Source organism: Coturnix japonica, chromosome 7 (genome assembly GCF_001577835.2).
Source record: "Coturnix japonica isolate 7356 chromosome 7, Coturnix japonica 2.1, whole genome shotgun sequence".
Classification (NCBI taxonomy): Eukaryota; Metazoa; Chordata; class Aves; order Galliformes; family Phasianidae; genus Coturnix; species Coturnix japonica.
In genome coordinates this window covers 26546823-26560262 of record NC_029522.1, presented here as the reverse complement: position 1 = coordinate 26560262, position 13440 = coordinate 26546823, and the positions used below count along the sequence as shown (strand labels likewise).

Sequence of the window (13440 nt, the reverse complement as noted above, 5' to 3'; positions counted from 1 at the left end):
GAGGGAGGAGCCGGGCCGGGAACAGGGAGTCTCTGTGTGTGCACGGAGGGGGGGTTCCGCGCTTCAAGTTTCTAGCCACCAAGTTGTTGTTGCTTTTTGTTTTGTTTTGTTTTTTTTTCTCCCGTTTTCATTCCCTCCTTCTCCACTCGAGGAGCGGTTTGGCGAGCGGCCGCCCCCGGCACAGGCAGCCCGATGGCCGCGCTCTGAGCGCCGGGGAATGCCAGCATTCGGGGGCGAGGCGGAGCGGGGCCGCCTTCCGCAGCCCACCCCGCGCAGGTGAGGCGGGTCCCGGCCGCAGGCATGGCCGGGAGAGCTCCGCAGCCGGCCGTCCAGCCGTCCTCAGGGTAAGCGCGGCGCATCGCGAGGAGCGGGGGGGGACAAAGGGAGAGCTGAGGGTGCGGGTCCCAGCGGAGCGGGCTCCCTCCACGCGCTCCGGCAGTTGGAGCGGCGAACGTTAAACGGGGAGGGGCACGGCGCGGCCCTTCGCTCCTCGACGGCACTTGGGCGCCGTCTGAGCCGGGAATGGGGCTGTGGGCCGACGGTACCGTCCGCACCGTGAGCCCCGTGAGCCCTCACGCCTCGCCCAGGGCGTTCCCTCCGTCCGCGGAGCACCTGCCCGGCGGCATTGCGGAGCGGGGAGCGGCTCCTCGGGACGGCTCCTGCTGTTGGAGCAGAAGCGGTGGTGGCATGGGAGAGCGGAGCGCAGCACAGCGTAACGCTTCGGTTACTGCGTGAGCTGAGAGCCGGGAAGGTAAAAGCACAGCGTGTATGCGGGGGGCGGCAGGAGGGATCGGGTGTACGAGGGAAGGAGCTCATCCCGTGGCAGGGCTGGTAGGTGCCCTGCAGCTGGCTTTAGGGCCTTTGTGTTTTAGCCCTGAGATGTTCTGGGAACTTTCGTGTTAGATGCAGAAGTTGGCTGACAGGGTGCGTGGTGAGCTGATAGAGGTGGTGGTGCTTGAAGCAGTGATCAAATCGGTGTTGGGTGATGGGTGGTGGAGTGAAGGTGGAGAGCTAATAAGGTGTTTCTTCAGCTTGGTCCTTGTGGCAATCCCATGTTAATGTGTGGCCACACAGAAGTGAAACTGACAGCTCTAGGCGATGTAGAGGGTATAGTTGTAGTAAAGATAATTACTGCATTTCTAAGACTTAGGTACATGGGTTCAGTTGAAAGAACTGAATGTGCAGGAACAGAGCATGATAACAGGTTAGGAAGGCACTAAACCAGTGTGCCTTCAAGGTCCTCTGTTCTCCTTGAGGCTGGAACACAGAAACAAGCGAAGGCCACACCAGCAGATCCCATAGGCCTGCAGCCTGCCCTAGTGCTGCTGGCTGAGCTGTGCTGCTGCTCGGCCTCCCGAAGTCAGGAGGGGTGTGTGTTCCCTTCACGTGGCTTAAGACACCCATCAGCATCCACATCTCAGTTTTGTAGCTATCAGCAATGCTAGTTTTCATTAGCCCTGCAGATATATTTTCAGATCTTTTATCAGCTGTTCCCATGTAATTTAGTGTTTGGAAAATCAACTTATCATTCCTTACTTGTTACAACAAGAGTCCCACCTTGCCAGTCTTAATTACTTCCTGAAGATGGTCTCCTCCTTTGCTCATCCAAATGCTGAATTTGAGGAAAAAAAATATGGTTCCAGTTAATGACAAGGATCCCACAGACTTGTGTTAGAGCAGGCAGCAGTGCCCTAGTCCTCTCCACCGGGTGAGATTAGAGGGAACATTGTGTTTTTGAAATAGCAGTATTGTTCATACGCATTACTGAACTCTGTGGTATGGCGTTGTGACTCCTCCTATCCTGCCTGACCAGGTAGGGAAGGTTGGTAAAACACAATTGGAATCTGTTACCAGCAAATATGTTCTTAAAGCCCCTTTGAAGCTGGGAGGTGTAATCTGTGGTAACTGCAGAGCTTGATAAGGCTCTTATGCATACTGCCAGGAGGGGTAGATGTGGCCACGCTGTTATGTGGGTTTTCACATGTCACTATTTAGTTAGCCTTGTGATTTCTGTATAACTTTGTCCTCTGTGTTATGTTGTGGCTGGTCTGTATGGAATTTTCTTATTCTGCTGGGATGATCTTTAGCAAACGGTTCTTTTGATTTTGTGCTCCTATTGAACAAAATGAATTTTAAAGAGTTTGTTGAATATGTTTTTACTTGACTATGGAGGAAAAAATGCAGAGATGTGTGCCTGTGTTGTTCTCAAAGTAGTATGGTAAATAGAGGGCATGCCCAGTAACTGGCTGGACATGCCACAGAGTTTCTTCTGGTAAAAGAAGCTTGGCCGGACATACTTTTAATACTTCTATAGCTCATCCAACTTGCCTCATGTCTGAGGAGCGCACACTCCTGCCAGGCCAGTGACACAGAGCGCTCCTGTTCAGAGCTGAATTGGCTTTGTGTGTTCACTGTGCTACGGCATGATAGGAAAATGTGTGTTTTAATACTTAATAAAAAAAAAATAAAAATTGACCGTGGGTGGTATCCAGCATTTTGACCACAGTTTTCCTACTGTCACAAGGGAGCAGTGCTGAACTGCTGGTGTAAATAAATTTTTAGGTTAACAAGGGGATTTGACTACTTGACAGAGGCTTTTACTGTGAAGTATTGCCAATAAATATGCTGTTAAACTACTGGAGCAAACTTGGATTTCAGTAAACTGAAGATTTATTTCCTTTCAGATATCAGAGTGACATTGAGTTATGCTTTTTAATTCAGTTTGAATCGGTTTATGATAATTTTATGATTTAATTTCTTCCCTTTAATCATATGTATGTTTACTTTCAGAATAGCAGCTTCTGTTCTGCTTTAGCAAAGCAATAAAAAAACTTTGTCTTTTTATTTCCATGTCTCATGAGAACACACAGCTGGGGGCTACAGCTTTTCCCCAGGACTGAAGGCAATGGGGTCAGTGCAGAATGGGGCAGTGCTGAGGTGCTGCAGGAACCTCCTTGGGTGTTGTCACGCTCTGCTCCCTGGCAGCTCAGCCTGGTGAGCATACTGAACTTAATAGGAGCAAGACAGAAATCTTTTCACTTGTTCAGAGTTCCCTTTGAGAAACAGAGGTGGGTGTTTTCAGAAGGAACAAGAAATTTGACTTCTCTGTTGCGTGACTTTGTCTCAGTACAACTGTTGAGTTCTTTTTATCAAATAATTTCAATCAGATTACAGATCTCCGGAGACATCAGCTGTGGTTCGGTGTTGAAAAATGTCTGGCATCAAGCTTAATATGCTGGTTTGAGCTCTCTCCCTTTCAACTTGTCAACTGAGCCAGTTCCCAGCCTGGCCTCAGATTTAGTGCAGTACGAATGAAGATCCTCTATGGTGTGTGAAAGTGCAGTTCTGATGGCAGGGTGGGTGGTCAGCTGCCACACTACAGCAGCAGGTTGGAGGGGAAAGTGGAGAATGCATGTTTCCCATTTGGTGACGTGTAGGTTAGGCCTGAAACTGCATTTTCTGCTTCCAGTGAATTAGCTGTTGCTAATGATCTGTGTTCTGCTCTATCATGTATAGAAACTTGAGGATAAACTGTTGTGCTTGCTGTAGCACTCTAGAATGAGAGTGTAGGTTGGCTTGGGTGCAGTGGGCCATCCGATCTTAAATCTACTCTACAGTCAGGAGTTCAGGATAAATAGCTCATTTTTTCTTGTTCCTGTGACCCGATGAAGAAGAACTAATTAAAAAGGATACCAAAATGGAAAAGAACTTTGAGAACTTGCGCCTTTAGTTTTTGCTGAGTGTTTAAAGCAGGGAGTTAACCAGTTTGTGGGTGGATCCCAGACAGGAGCCACTTGAATGTTCCTCGTTCCAGGGTGTAGTTTGCCATCTGAATTTGGAATGTATATGGAACGCTCCTCAGGGTGATGTTGTTGTTCATTTTAATGTGTCTGCCTTAGTCAAGGCAATGTTAAAAAGCTGCATGACGCAGTAGTGCCTTGAACTGAATGTTGTATTCAGTGGCTGGTTTGGATATTCAGGCATCGAGTCTGAAGTCATAGCCGAGTATTGAGCAGTTACATTCCCTGCTGGAGTGTGTTGCTGTGGGAATGAGATCAAGGAAATGTTAGGGAGCTAAGGAATGTGGATGCTAGAGTGAAAAATACGTGGGAGGGTAGTATACAAAAGAGAAATCAGCAACTATTTCAAAGCTTTGTCCAGCATGATGCTCCCTCCTGAAAAGGGAGAGCTAGTTACTAGTGATGGTTGAGAGGCATGTGAGAAAAAAGGTGTTTTGGTCTAGAATGTGGGTTTGTTTCAATGTTATCTTATGTGCAGTTCTTCTTTTCTATTGTTACTGGATGCTTTTGTTAACTTTATAAGAGACTACAGTGTTCATCTAAACCTGAAGATCACTGTTTATTTTGAGTAGTAGCATCTGTGTTGGGTGGAGGAAGAAAAGAGCCCATTGTAAGGATCCACAAGCTTAGATCCCAGAGCAGACCTTTATAGCCATCCCATCATCTGACAGGTAAATTGAGTCACCAGGAATGTTTCAGACTCGCAGTTTCTGCTCTAATCTAGTAACATCTAAATAGGACTCCCTTCATGAAGCCCGGTGCTGCTTCTGTTTTCTGACTGTACTGTGGAAGTTTTCTCAGTGTGCAAGTTACAGTGTGGCTGCTGTTATTTCCAGCTGCTGCTGTTGTGTATGCTGGGGAATGGCATACCCCAATTTATCCAAGCAGCTCTTGCTTAGTGCCTGCCTCAGCAGGCACTAGTTATGATATTTTTATTTTTTTTTCCTTGAAATTTACAAGCCAGTGTGAGTTGTATCCACTTCATTAAGAGAGCAAGGAATGCAGAGCGTTCTTTTTCATGGCTGCTTGCAAGTTAAAACAGGTCTTTTCTTCCTTTTCACCTGGCTCTCCCTATAGCTCCCCAGCAGCTGACCTGCTGCCTTGGCTTTCATATTCACACAGCTGCAGGCTGCTTGAGAAAGGGCTGCTCTTTCAGCAGCTGCTGAGCTCTGCGACTCAGTGAGTTGACGTCAAGGCATTCGAGGATGACAAGAAGCTGAGATGTTTTCTTCTAGACTCCTGTAGAGTTCTGTGGCTGTGCCCAGCGTTAGCACAATGAAAAGGAAACTGTGCAGCATGCGACAATGGGGAGCTCAGGAGGGGAAAAAACAACGCTGTTTAGACTTGTAACAGGCAATTAAAAAATTTGAGGTTTCACTTGAATTCTCTCCTAAGTGAGGCCTAACATTTAAAAATGCGACTCTTTGTACGAGGGTGAACTTTTACTACTTGGAGTTTAAGTAGCTGCATTCTAACTTAAAATTTGCATGGTGATGGGTACATGTAGAAATGTGCATTTTATTTTTTTTCACAGGTAAGGAAATATTTGTTCTGCATCAGGAGTGCAATCCCATAGGAGTCTTTACCAAACTAAGAGTTCCTGGACTTGTTTTTCATTTGCTTACCAAGTTCAGAAAGGGCACTTGCAGTTTTGTGCATCTTTTGGTGGTTGTAAATGATCAAAAAGATGAGGGTGGGTAAAGGATGGGTCCCTAACCTGTGAATGAAGCATCTCCCTGGGGAGCTTGGGTATTCGTCAGCTGTTCTGCAAGACTGGACTTGTCAGGATTACTGTTTTTGGTTAAAGAAAATAGAACACACAAATATTTTTAGCTAGGCATGAGCTTTTTCTGTGAGAAAGTATCAGTTTTGTTGTCAAGATTGTTAATTCACCAAAGATGTAAATTGGAGAAATAGCTTCCAAGGTGTATTTTCTAGATGTACCTTAATTCTTTCTGCATGCTTATTTGAATGTTATTTACCTCTGTTCTGGAAGTACAACCACTTGGTTTAGACAATATAATTTGATTTTGTATAAATTTATGTATGTAAACATTTATACGTTTGAAATATATCTAAGTGAACCTCTCTAGCTCACTAGATAATGTCAATAATTCCTGTGTGTGAGCTTGACTTTCTCTCAAGTACTGGTGATCATATATTTTGTTCTTTGCCCTGCTTCTCTCCTATGAAGTGGTAATGTTCTAGTTCCAAAGAATACTCCATTTCAAAATAACGAAATTAGGAACTTGTGCGTTTGTCTTCAGAATCAAGTCCCTTTTCACATTTGTATCCCTAGAAAGAATTTCTCTGTATTGTTTTTAAAACTCTTGTTCCTTTAATTTGCTTTGATTTCTTGGGCATTAATTCTTCTCTTGGGTTGACAGATACTTGCTTGCAAGTTATTGATGCACAGGTATTTTCAATGTGCAGGTAATGAGATGAGATGTACAGTAGGGAAAAATACAGCATGTTTAGTTGAGTTCTTGTCATTTGGTATGTTGCCAGGTCTTTAACAATCTTTGCATTGCTTTTGACCTTTGTAGAATCTAGTCCTGTGTTTGCTGCCAAACTAGAGGGCAAAGCAGTTGGATGCTATAGTGTAGGTAGGCAATAATCTGCTGAGCTATCTGATTACAAGGTCTTGTGACAACAGTGTTGAAAGCTTTTTGACTTGGGAGCCGTATTTTTGTCTTCTTTTTTCTTGTTTGCTTTTTATTTTCTTCCAAATGATATGTACACTAATCAGAGGATTTTGTAATTAAAATAACTTTTGGTTATTTGCTCTACACTGAAGAAGAACATTCACAGCTCCCCTGCTTGCCTCCCCCTAGGTGTAGTGGGGATGGTCTCAATAGACGAGGTAGTGCTTGTTTGTTTCCATAGAAAAGCAAGGTGGAAAATCAGTGTTCTAAAAGCAGTGGCAAGGGAGATGTAGAGAATCTGAAGCAGCGTATTTTGGAACAGTAATAAGGATCTGACATCACTGTCTGAACTGCTGGAATCTGTCTTGATTCTAAGCATCTTTTTTTTGACTGTTCTCATATTTCTGCTGCCCAAACGCTTACAAACTTTCCAGTCTTCCTCCCAAAATACACTGCTGTAATGCCACTTCATCTATAAATTTCAAATGAATAAAGGGAGAGGAGGGAAGTACAATGAACTGTGAAAGTTATATGAAACCTTCACAATATTAAATGACTTAACCTTGCTACTTTTAGAAATATTCAGACAAATAAATCGTTATTTGTTTTCTTCTTTTTCCTGGTAGTGGTCTTTAAGATACTGCTTATAGGATGGTTTTCTTGTTATTTTTCTTTTCTTTCTTCCATCCCTGCTTTTACTAGCAGAAAAAGTTTCCTGGGTTCAGTAGTTCCAATACATAGAGCCTGTGAGCCAGTGGTTTGCAAGGTGCTTTGTTGTTGTTTTTGTTTGTAGAATGGAAAATATTTGGAAATAATGACATATGATGTACATGCTGTGATTTCATCCTATGCATTGCCAACCAACCAGTATGTTATATGTGTAATGACCACAGATGGAGTTTAAAAACAAACAAACAAAAACGAAACAAAGTCACGACCAAACATTTGTTAACCTGAGCAATTTCATGGCATATCTCTGCCCCCTCTTCAGAGAGGATGATAATGTTGTACTAGTGTGACATCTGTGATCTCAAAAGATAATCAGGAATGTATTTGGGTCTCAGCTTTGAGAGAATTAAAGTATGACTGTAATTGTGGCCCTAGTCAAGTTAATAATACCATAAACTCTTCTGTATGAATTAACAGAAGCATTAGAGCAAGAAAAAAAGCTATTTGCTTTCAAGTTTCCTTTTGTATGTAGAGTTTGGACGCTAGTGATTATTTTAACATGTTTAGTACTAAAGCTTGAAATTTCAATTGGGATGAAATACATTCTCTTTCTCCTTGTTTAAAACATTTCTATAAAACATGAGGTCATATAAAAAAAGGGGGGGGCAAACAAAAAACCCCACATTTTTGTTTTGTGTGTTTACTGTAGTACGGGACTTCTTATTTGAGAAACTTGGTCATGATCCTGTTACTGATTTAACCTTGTAAGACTACTCTAATTGTGTTGGTGATGGTTATTTGTATTTTGATAGTTAAAATGAAATGCAGGCCTGTAAAAATCTAGTGTAAGCAGAGGAGATCATAACCATTTTATGGGCTTATTTACTTGTATAGGATGTAATCAGGAGCTGAAGTTAGAAAGTCTTCTAAAAGAAATATGAAAATAAGTTCTGCTTTATGTAACAGTTGTGTAATATGAAGAAAAGAGGTAATAGCTAATACTTCCAATATTACTTAATCTAAACGACTTTTCGGGGGGGGGGGGGCATTTTGGTTGTCAGATTGTGGTCACTGCTGATGGGTGGATTGCCCTCCCTGTGGGGATAGCTTGATCAGCGTGTTGAAATTTCTAAGCTCCCTTAAAATCCTCACCTTTGTGGATAAAATCCAGCCTGCTGCGCTGATCCTGCCTTTGGCAGAGGATGGCATGCTGTGAGGGCTGGTTATAGATTAACTTGCCCTTTAAGCATATATTTATGCTCAATATTTTAAACTTGGGGATGAGGGACACGGCTATTGCTCCCTCCAGTATCTTTTAGTTCAGAAGAGGTTCAGGTTTTGGATTGCTATTGAGAGCCCTCAGCCTGTTTGCAGCAGCCCTGTGTGAATTCGGATGTGCCATTCCCTTATAGGTTAGTGGCTGTTAACTGCTTGGCTTGTCCATCAGGTGTTTTCTTGCAGGCCTAGTGGGCCTTTCATAGCAGATACCCTGACTGTGTCAGGCTGTTCCTTCACATTTCCTGGATTAAATCTGTCTGTTTGTTGACCAGTTGATGCTGCCTCTTTCTGCTCATGGTGCACAGATCTGTAGTAAGAAATGAAGTGCCCAGTGAATTGTTTATTTTGTAAACAAATGCTTGTCAGAGCTTCTTGGAAGAACTTCAGATAGAAATACCCTTCAAAAATCCTACCCTAATTAACTGAGAAATGTACAGTGTGGGTGACAGCACCAGTCTCAGAAAGGAAGAATAGCTGAATATCTAAAGATTTTTTCTCTTATATGTAAACAAGTGGTTCAAGATTAGGAAAAATAATTTTATGAGTTTTTAACGGTCATGTAAAGATATGATAAAAGGGAATGAGATTTGGACAGCTTTACAGTTACAGGCCTTTCCCACATCCTGTCAGATCATGATTCACATCTTGGTTGTACACTGAGTTGCCCTTAGTCAGTCTGTGGCATCATGTGAAAAAGTGCTCGGTGTGGTAGAAAGAGCTCTGGTTTGTTTGCAGAGATACTTTACTAAGGATGGGAAGGGAGGGCTGAAAATGTCAAAACTTTAGCAGAAATTGTAAAAATTCAGTTTTTAAGCTCCACCCTTCTGACAGTAACGTGAGATGTCAGCAGATGTGAATCACGTCCTTAAACTAATGGGGCTGTGCCAGTTCACTGCGTTCATCTGTGGCTGTGATTGACAAATGTTTTGAGTTAAACATTTGAATGGAATGGCTTCTTATGGGAGAGACTGATTGATCCTTGTTTGTTGCAGGAGAGTTGAACTAGATGGCCTTCAGATGTTCCTTCCAACTCTAAGGATTCTATGATTCCGAGATCTGTCACAGGCTAAGGACTTTTCTTACTCTTTTGATAATAGTTGAATGCCTTACTGTGTCTCATGTGGACAGTCTAGGTGGAAAGAAGTTTGTCTTGTTCTGAGCTGAGCAGATTTACTGCTGCTCTTGAGCTGGTGGAGTAATAAGTTTGTTGTAGATTCTTTAAGTCTTTTTCTTCACTTAGATGTTGACATCCAGCTTTTTATGATTACACAAGTCTTTTAAAATTGGCAAGATTTTTGTTGCTTTCAGTCCTTTTCCCTTGCCTGCATTCACCTCAGGATATTCTTTTTAATTTGATGATGTTTTTGGAGGATAAGCTTTGAAGTTCTGATCATAAAGAGAGGCTTTCTTCCTTACGCTAGCTGCAGTATGGCAGTGACCTCAAATCCGTGTACAAAAATGTGAAAAATCGTGATCATTTTTGTTTTAGGTGTGGCTAATGGGTATCTGGCTGTTCTTCTGAAACAGCCTGGAACTCCTGCATGATAGGAAGCTAGAGCAGTTTCTACAGATGTCTTTGAGTGATGTTTGAAACTTATTCTTTGTTACTGGGAGAATGAAAACATGACAACTAGGTGATGTGAATACGTTTGAGGCCACTGGCTCATGGAGTTCTAGTTTGTAGAGTGAGGGTGAACAGAGATTTCAGGTGAATTTACATCTCTTGTTTGTGTCTTGTTCTCCTTTCATCTACATAGATAGCTGCTATTAGCCTTACTTTCTGCTTAATACTTATATTTTTCAGATTCATGTTCCTTTAGTTCAGACTCTGAAGCATTGATACACCTGTAGTAAATTTGAGGGAAGTGAGACAAATCTAAGAGGTATCTTAGCAAATGAATTTCCTGCTGCTTGTCCACAGCCTAACTTACACTATTAAGAACAATAGCAGAAGCTGTGGTGTTGCTTATGTTCACATCTACAGGCCTTCTGGACAGTGAAATTTCTACTGCTGCAGCTGTATTGGTGCTACTTCCGTCTGTCCTTCCATCTTTACTCCCACACCAGACCCTTTTTTGACTAGTGCAGACAAGTTCCCTAGTTCACTTGAATCAGAGTTATTACTTTCTAAATGAGAACTTTGCTGTGTATTGATAAAGATAATTGCTTTAATGCTTCCACTTATGCTCTGCTGGTACGCTGCTAATCTATAATTAGAAACACATTCCTCATTTTATTAGATTTTTGTGAATTACATTCAACAAGTGTAAAACTTCTTCTAAAACTGTTTTGAGCAATTGCAGTGGTTAACAGTTAAGCACTCTCAATAGTTCTATTTCTAAGAGGTGACAGCATGCAAGTGGAATGTTCATGAGTTATTGCATGGGCACAGAGTATGAGTGTAAATCATGTACAAAATGCTTCTTGGCTAGTTCCTTCATGGGTAGCGGTGTGGAAAAGTGATTTTATGACAGAATTCTGACTTGTGGTAACACAGGATACAGAACTATTACATGTTTAAAGTAGTCAGAGAGGTATCTAATAAAAAATAAAATAAAAAAAAAATATATATATATATATATTTAGGCATTTTACTGAGATTATCTGTTATTTGGAGAAAACTTCTAAATTTCGTGAGGATTCACAGAATTAATTTCAGAGCTTGGGAATCTTTGATTTAAGAGCTTTATGAGATCTTACAGCTTAGGTCATTCAATCAGTATTCCCGTTCTTTCCTCTGAAAGCCAAAACTCCTTTTCCTCTGATTTTTCCTGGGTATTTTTACATGACTTCTCAGGTGGGAGGAGTATTTTTACTTTAGTTTTTAATTGTGAATCACGTTGTTTTAAAGCTCTCGGTATATTAGTTTGGTGTAGTACTTAAATGTAGATACCACATCGGAATTTTTAGAAGAAAAGAGTTGGGAAGATAAGAAATGCTTGCTAAACTGGATGGTACTGTTTCTTATAATGAGAATGAACTTTGTTAGAGGAACTCTGATAAATGAAGCCTGTAGGCAACCTACCCAGCTGTACTTGAAGATGAAAACAGGATGTTGGTTGTATTGCTGGAGGACTGCTGTATAAATCAAAGGATATGCTGTTATTGCTGTGTAAGGAAGCTGCTCTCCCTTGGAGTGGTTCTGTGTGTATAAAAGAATTGTAATTGCCATGCTTATCAAGGCTTGGCAGTTCTCCTTTTCCAATTGTGACCCGGGGAATCCACCTCTGGTACATGACTTAAAACGTTGCCAGTTATTTTAATCCCCTATTCATTAGGACAAACAAAGTGTATATTTTTATCTCTTTATGGCTCCTTACACTATAGAAATAGAAAATTCTTTTCCCATATTCAGGCCAAGGGTGGTTTACTAAAGGGGATGTGGATTGTGTCCCTGGTGCCTGTTAAGTTTTGCCAATTCCAGCTGTGCTACTCTGCCATGTCATCTGGAATTGGCTGAGTATAGAGACGAGGCTTTTTTTGTGCAGTTACTTCTGCCTAATTTGTGGAGGGTCAGCCTTATTTGGGGTTAGAAATTAATTTATTTGAAAACGTTTGTTGGTCAGTTATTAGATATCTTGATGTCTTTAACTGATGTTTGTCAACCACTTGGAACACATCTTAGGGGGAGCAGCTGACAGAACTAGGATTAGTCAGTCTGGAGAAGAGGAGGCTCAGGGGAGGCCTTGTTGCCCTCCACAGCTGCCTAAGAGGAGGTGGTAGTGAGGTGAGGATTATTCTCTTTTTCCCAGGTAACCACAATAGGACAAGAGGTAGTGGCCTTAAATTGTGCCAGGGGAGGCTCATGTTGAATATCTTGAAAATTTTCTAATCAAAGAGTGTTGTAGTATTGCAACAAGCTGCCCAGGGGGGTGGTGTGGTCACCGTCCCTGGAGGTTTTCAGTAAGAGGGTAGATGAGATGCTTGGGGAGATGTTTTAATGAGCACAGTGGTGATAGGTTGGCGGTTGGACTAGATGATCTTGCTGGTCTTTTCCAACCTTAATGTTTCAATGATCAAATGAGGATATGTAGTGATACCAGTGATTTTTGGAAAATATATGCAGTTTTTAGTAGTCATACCCTGTGTTTATTAAAGACAAATTTCAAATTCCTGCTTTTCATATAAACACATGATGCTCATCCACAGGCCAGAAGCTTGGTATCAGGAGACATGCCATGAAATACCACTGTGACCTTGTAACTGGTGGATTTCAAGAGCAGTAAGAATTATTCGAACTGTTCCAGTACTCTGAATGCCTCTTTACTATACTACCAAAATTATTTTCTTAAACTGGCCATTGAATGAGGTTGTGTTTTGGAGTTCTTGTCTCAAGTGCGCACTCGCACAGACATAAGTGGCTGTGCAGGTTGTTTTGTAACTTCAGTTGTCTGCACGTGTGTTACAACTCTTCATCCACAAAACAAATAGCTATGGCTTTTGCTTAGTAACTTAAACCTTGGTAAGCATGTAAAGTCCTTAATAGGGGACTGATTTTTGTAGAGCCACTTATGTTCTAGTGAGAATTTTTTTGAACAAATTGTTTTGGAACATATGACTTTTTTTTTTCTTTTTTTTTTTTTTTTCTTTTTTGATCCGGTCTTCTGTTTGTTTAGTTCCTGCTGAAATGAGGTCTTCTCTGACCTTACAATTAACAGAAAAATAACTGATATCCTGGGAATTAAATCTAGCAGGAATTTAGTACTGGAGGCTGATAAATTCTGATGAATTCTTTTACTAATCAAGCTTCCGTTTTCACTTGTGAAGAGCCTTAGTAACAGTAGTAAAAATAAATAAAGATAAAAAGAAAACAACACAAAAGGAGCGTGTTCTTTATCACATCTCTGGTGCTTTGTGAAAGTCTTTTAATTACAATGGTCAAGTTTCACTTGTTTCTCGTTTCACTTGTTAAGTGTTAGCTTTGTCCTTAGAAAAAGTTCACGTTTATTTTATGGAAGGTATGCTAACCCTGGCCTGAGCCATTTGTATCTGACCTGTTTTGGCTAATTGCATTTAATGTGGAATATTTGCATTTCATGTTTGCTGTT

The 13440-nt window shown here is 41.5% G+C and overlaps 1 protein-coding gene across 3 annotated transcripts in view; it reads left to right on the top strand.

The window, feature by feature from the left end:
- Positions 1–13440, top strand: part of COBLL1 (cordon-bleu WH2 repeat protein like 1) — a 73972-nt gene continuing 60532 nt past the window's right edge. Inside the window, exon 1 of one of the 3 annotated variants that reach the window (XM_015869041.2) lies at positions 1–344. In XM_015869041.2, the coding sequence (XP_015724527.1) occupies positions 301–344 (44 nt within the window). In that variant the 5' untranslated portion in view covers positions 1–300. Of the gene's footprint in view, positions 345–449; positions 752–13440 lie in introns of those variants that run through there. The other 2 variants (XM_015869043.2, XM_015869045.2) reach the window with 2 other exon arrangements.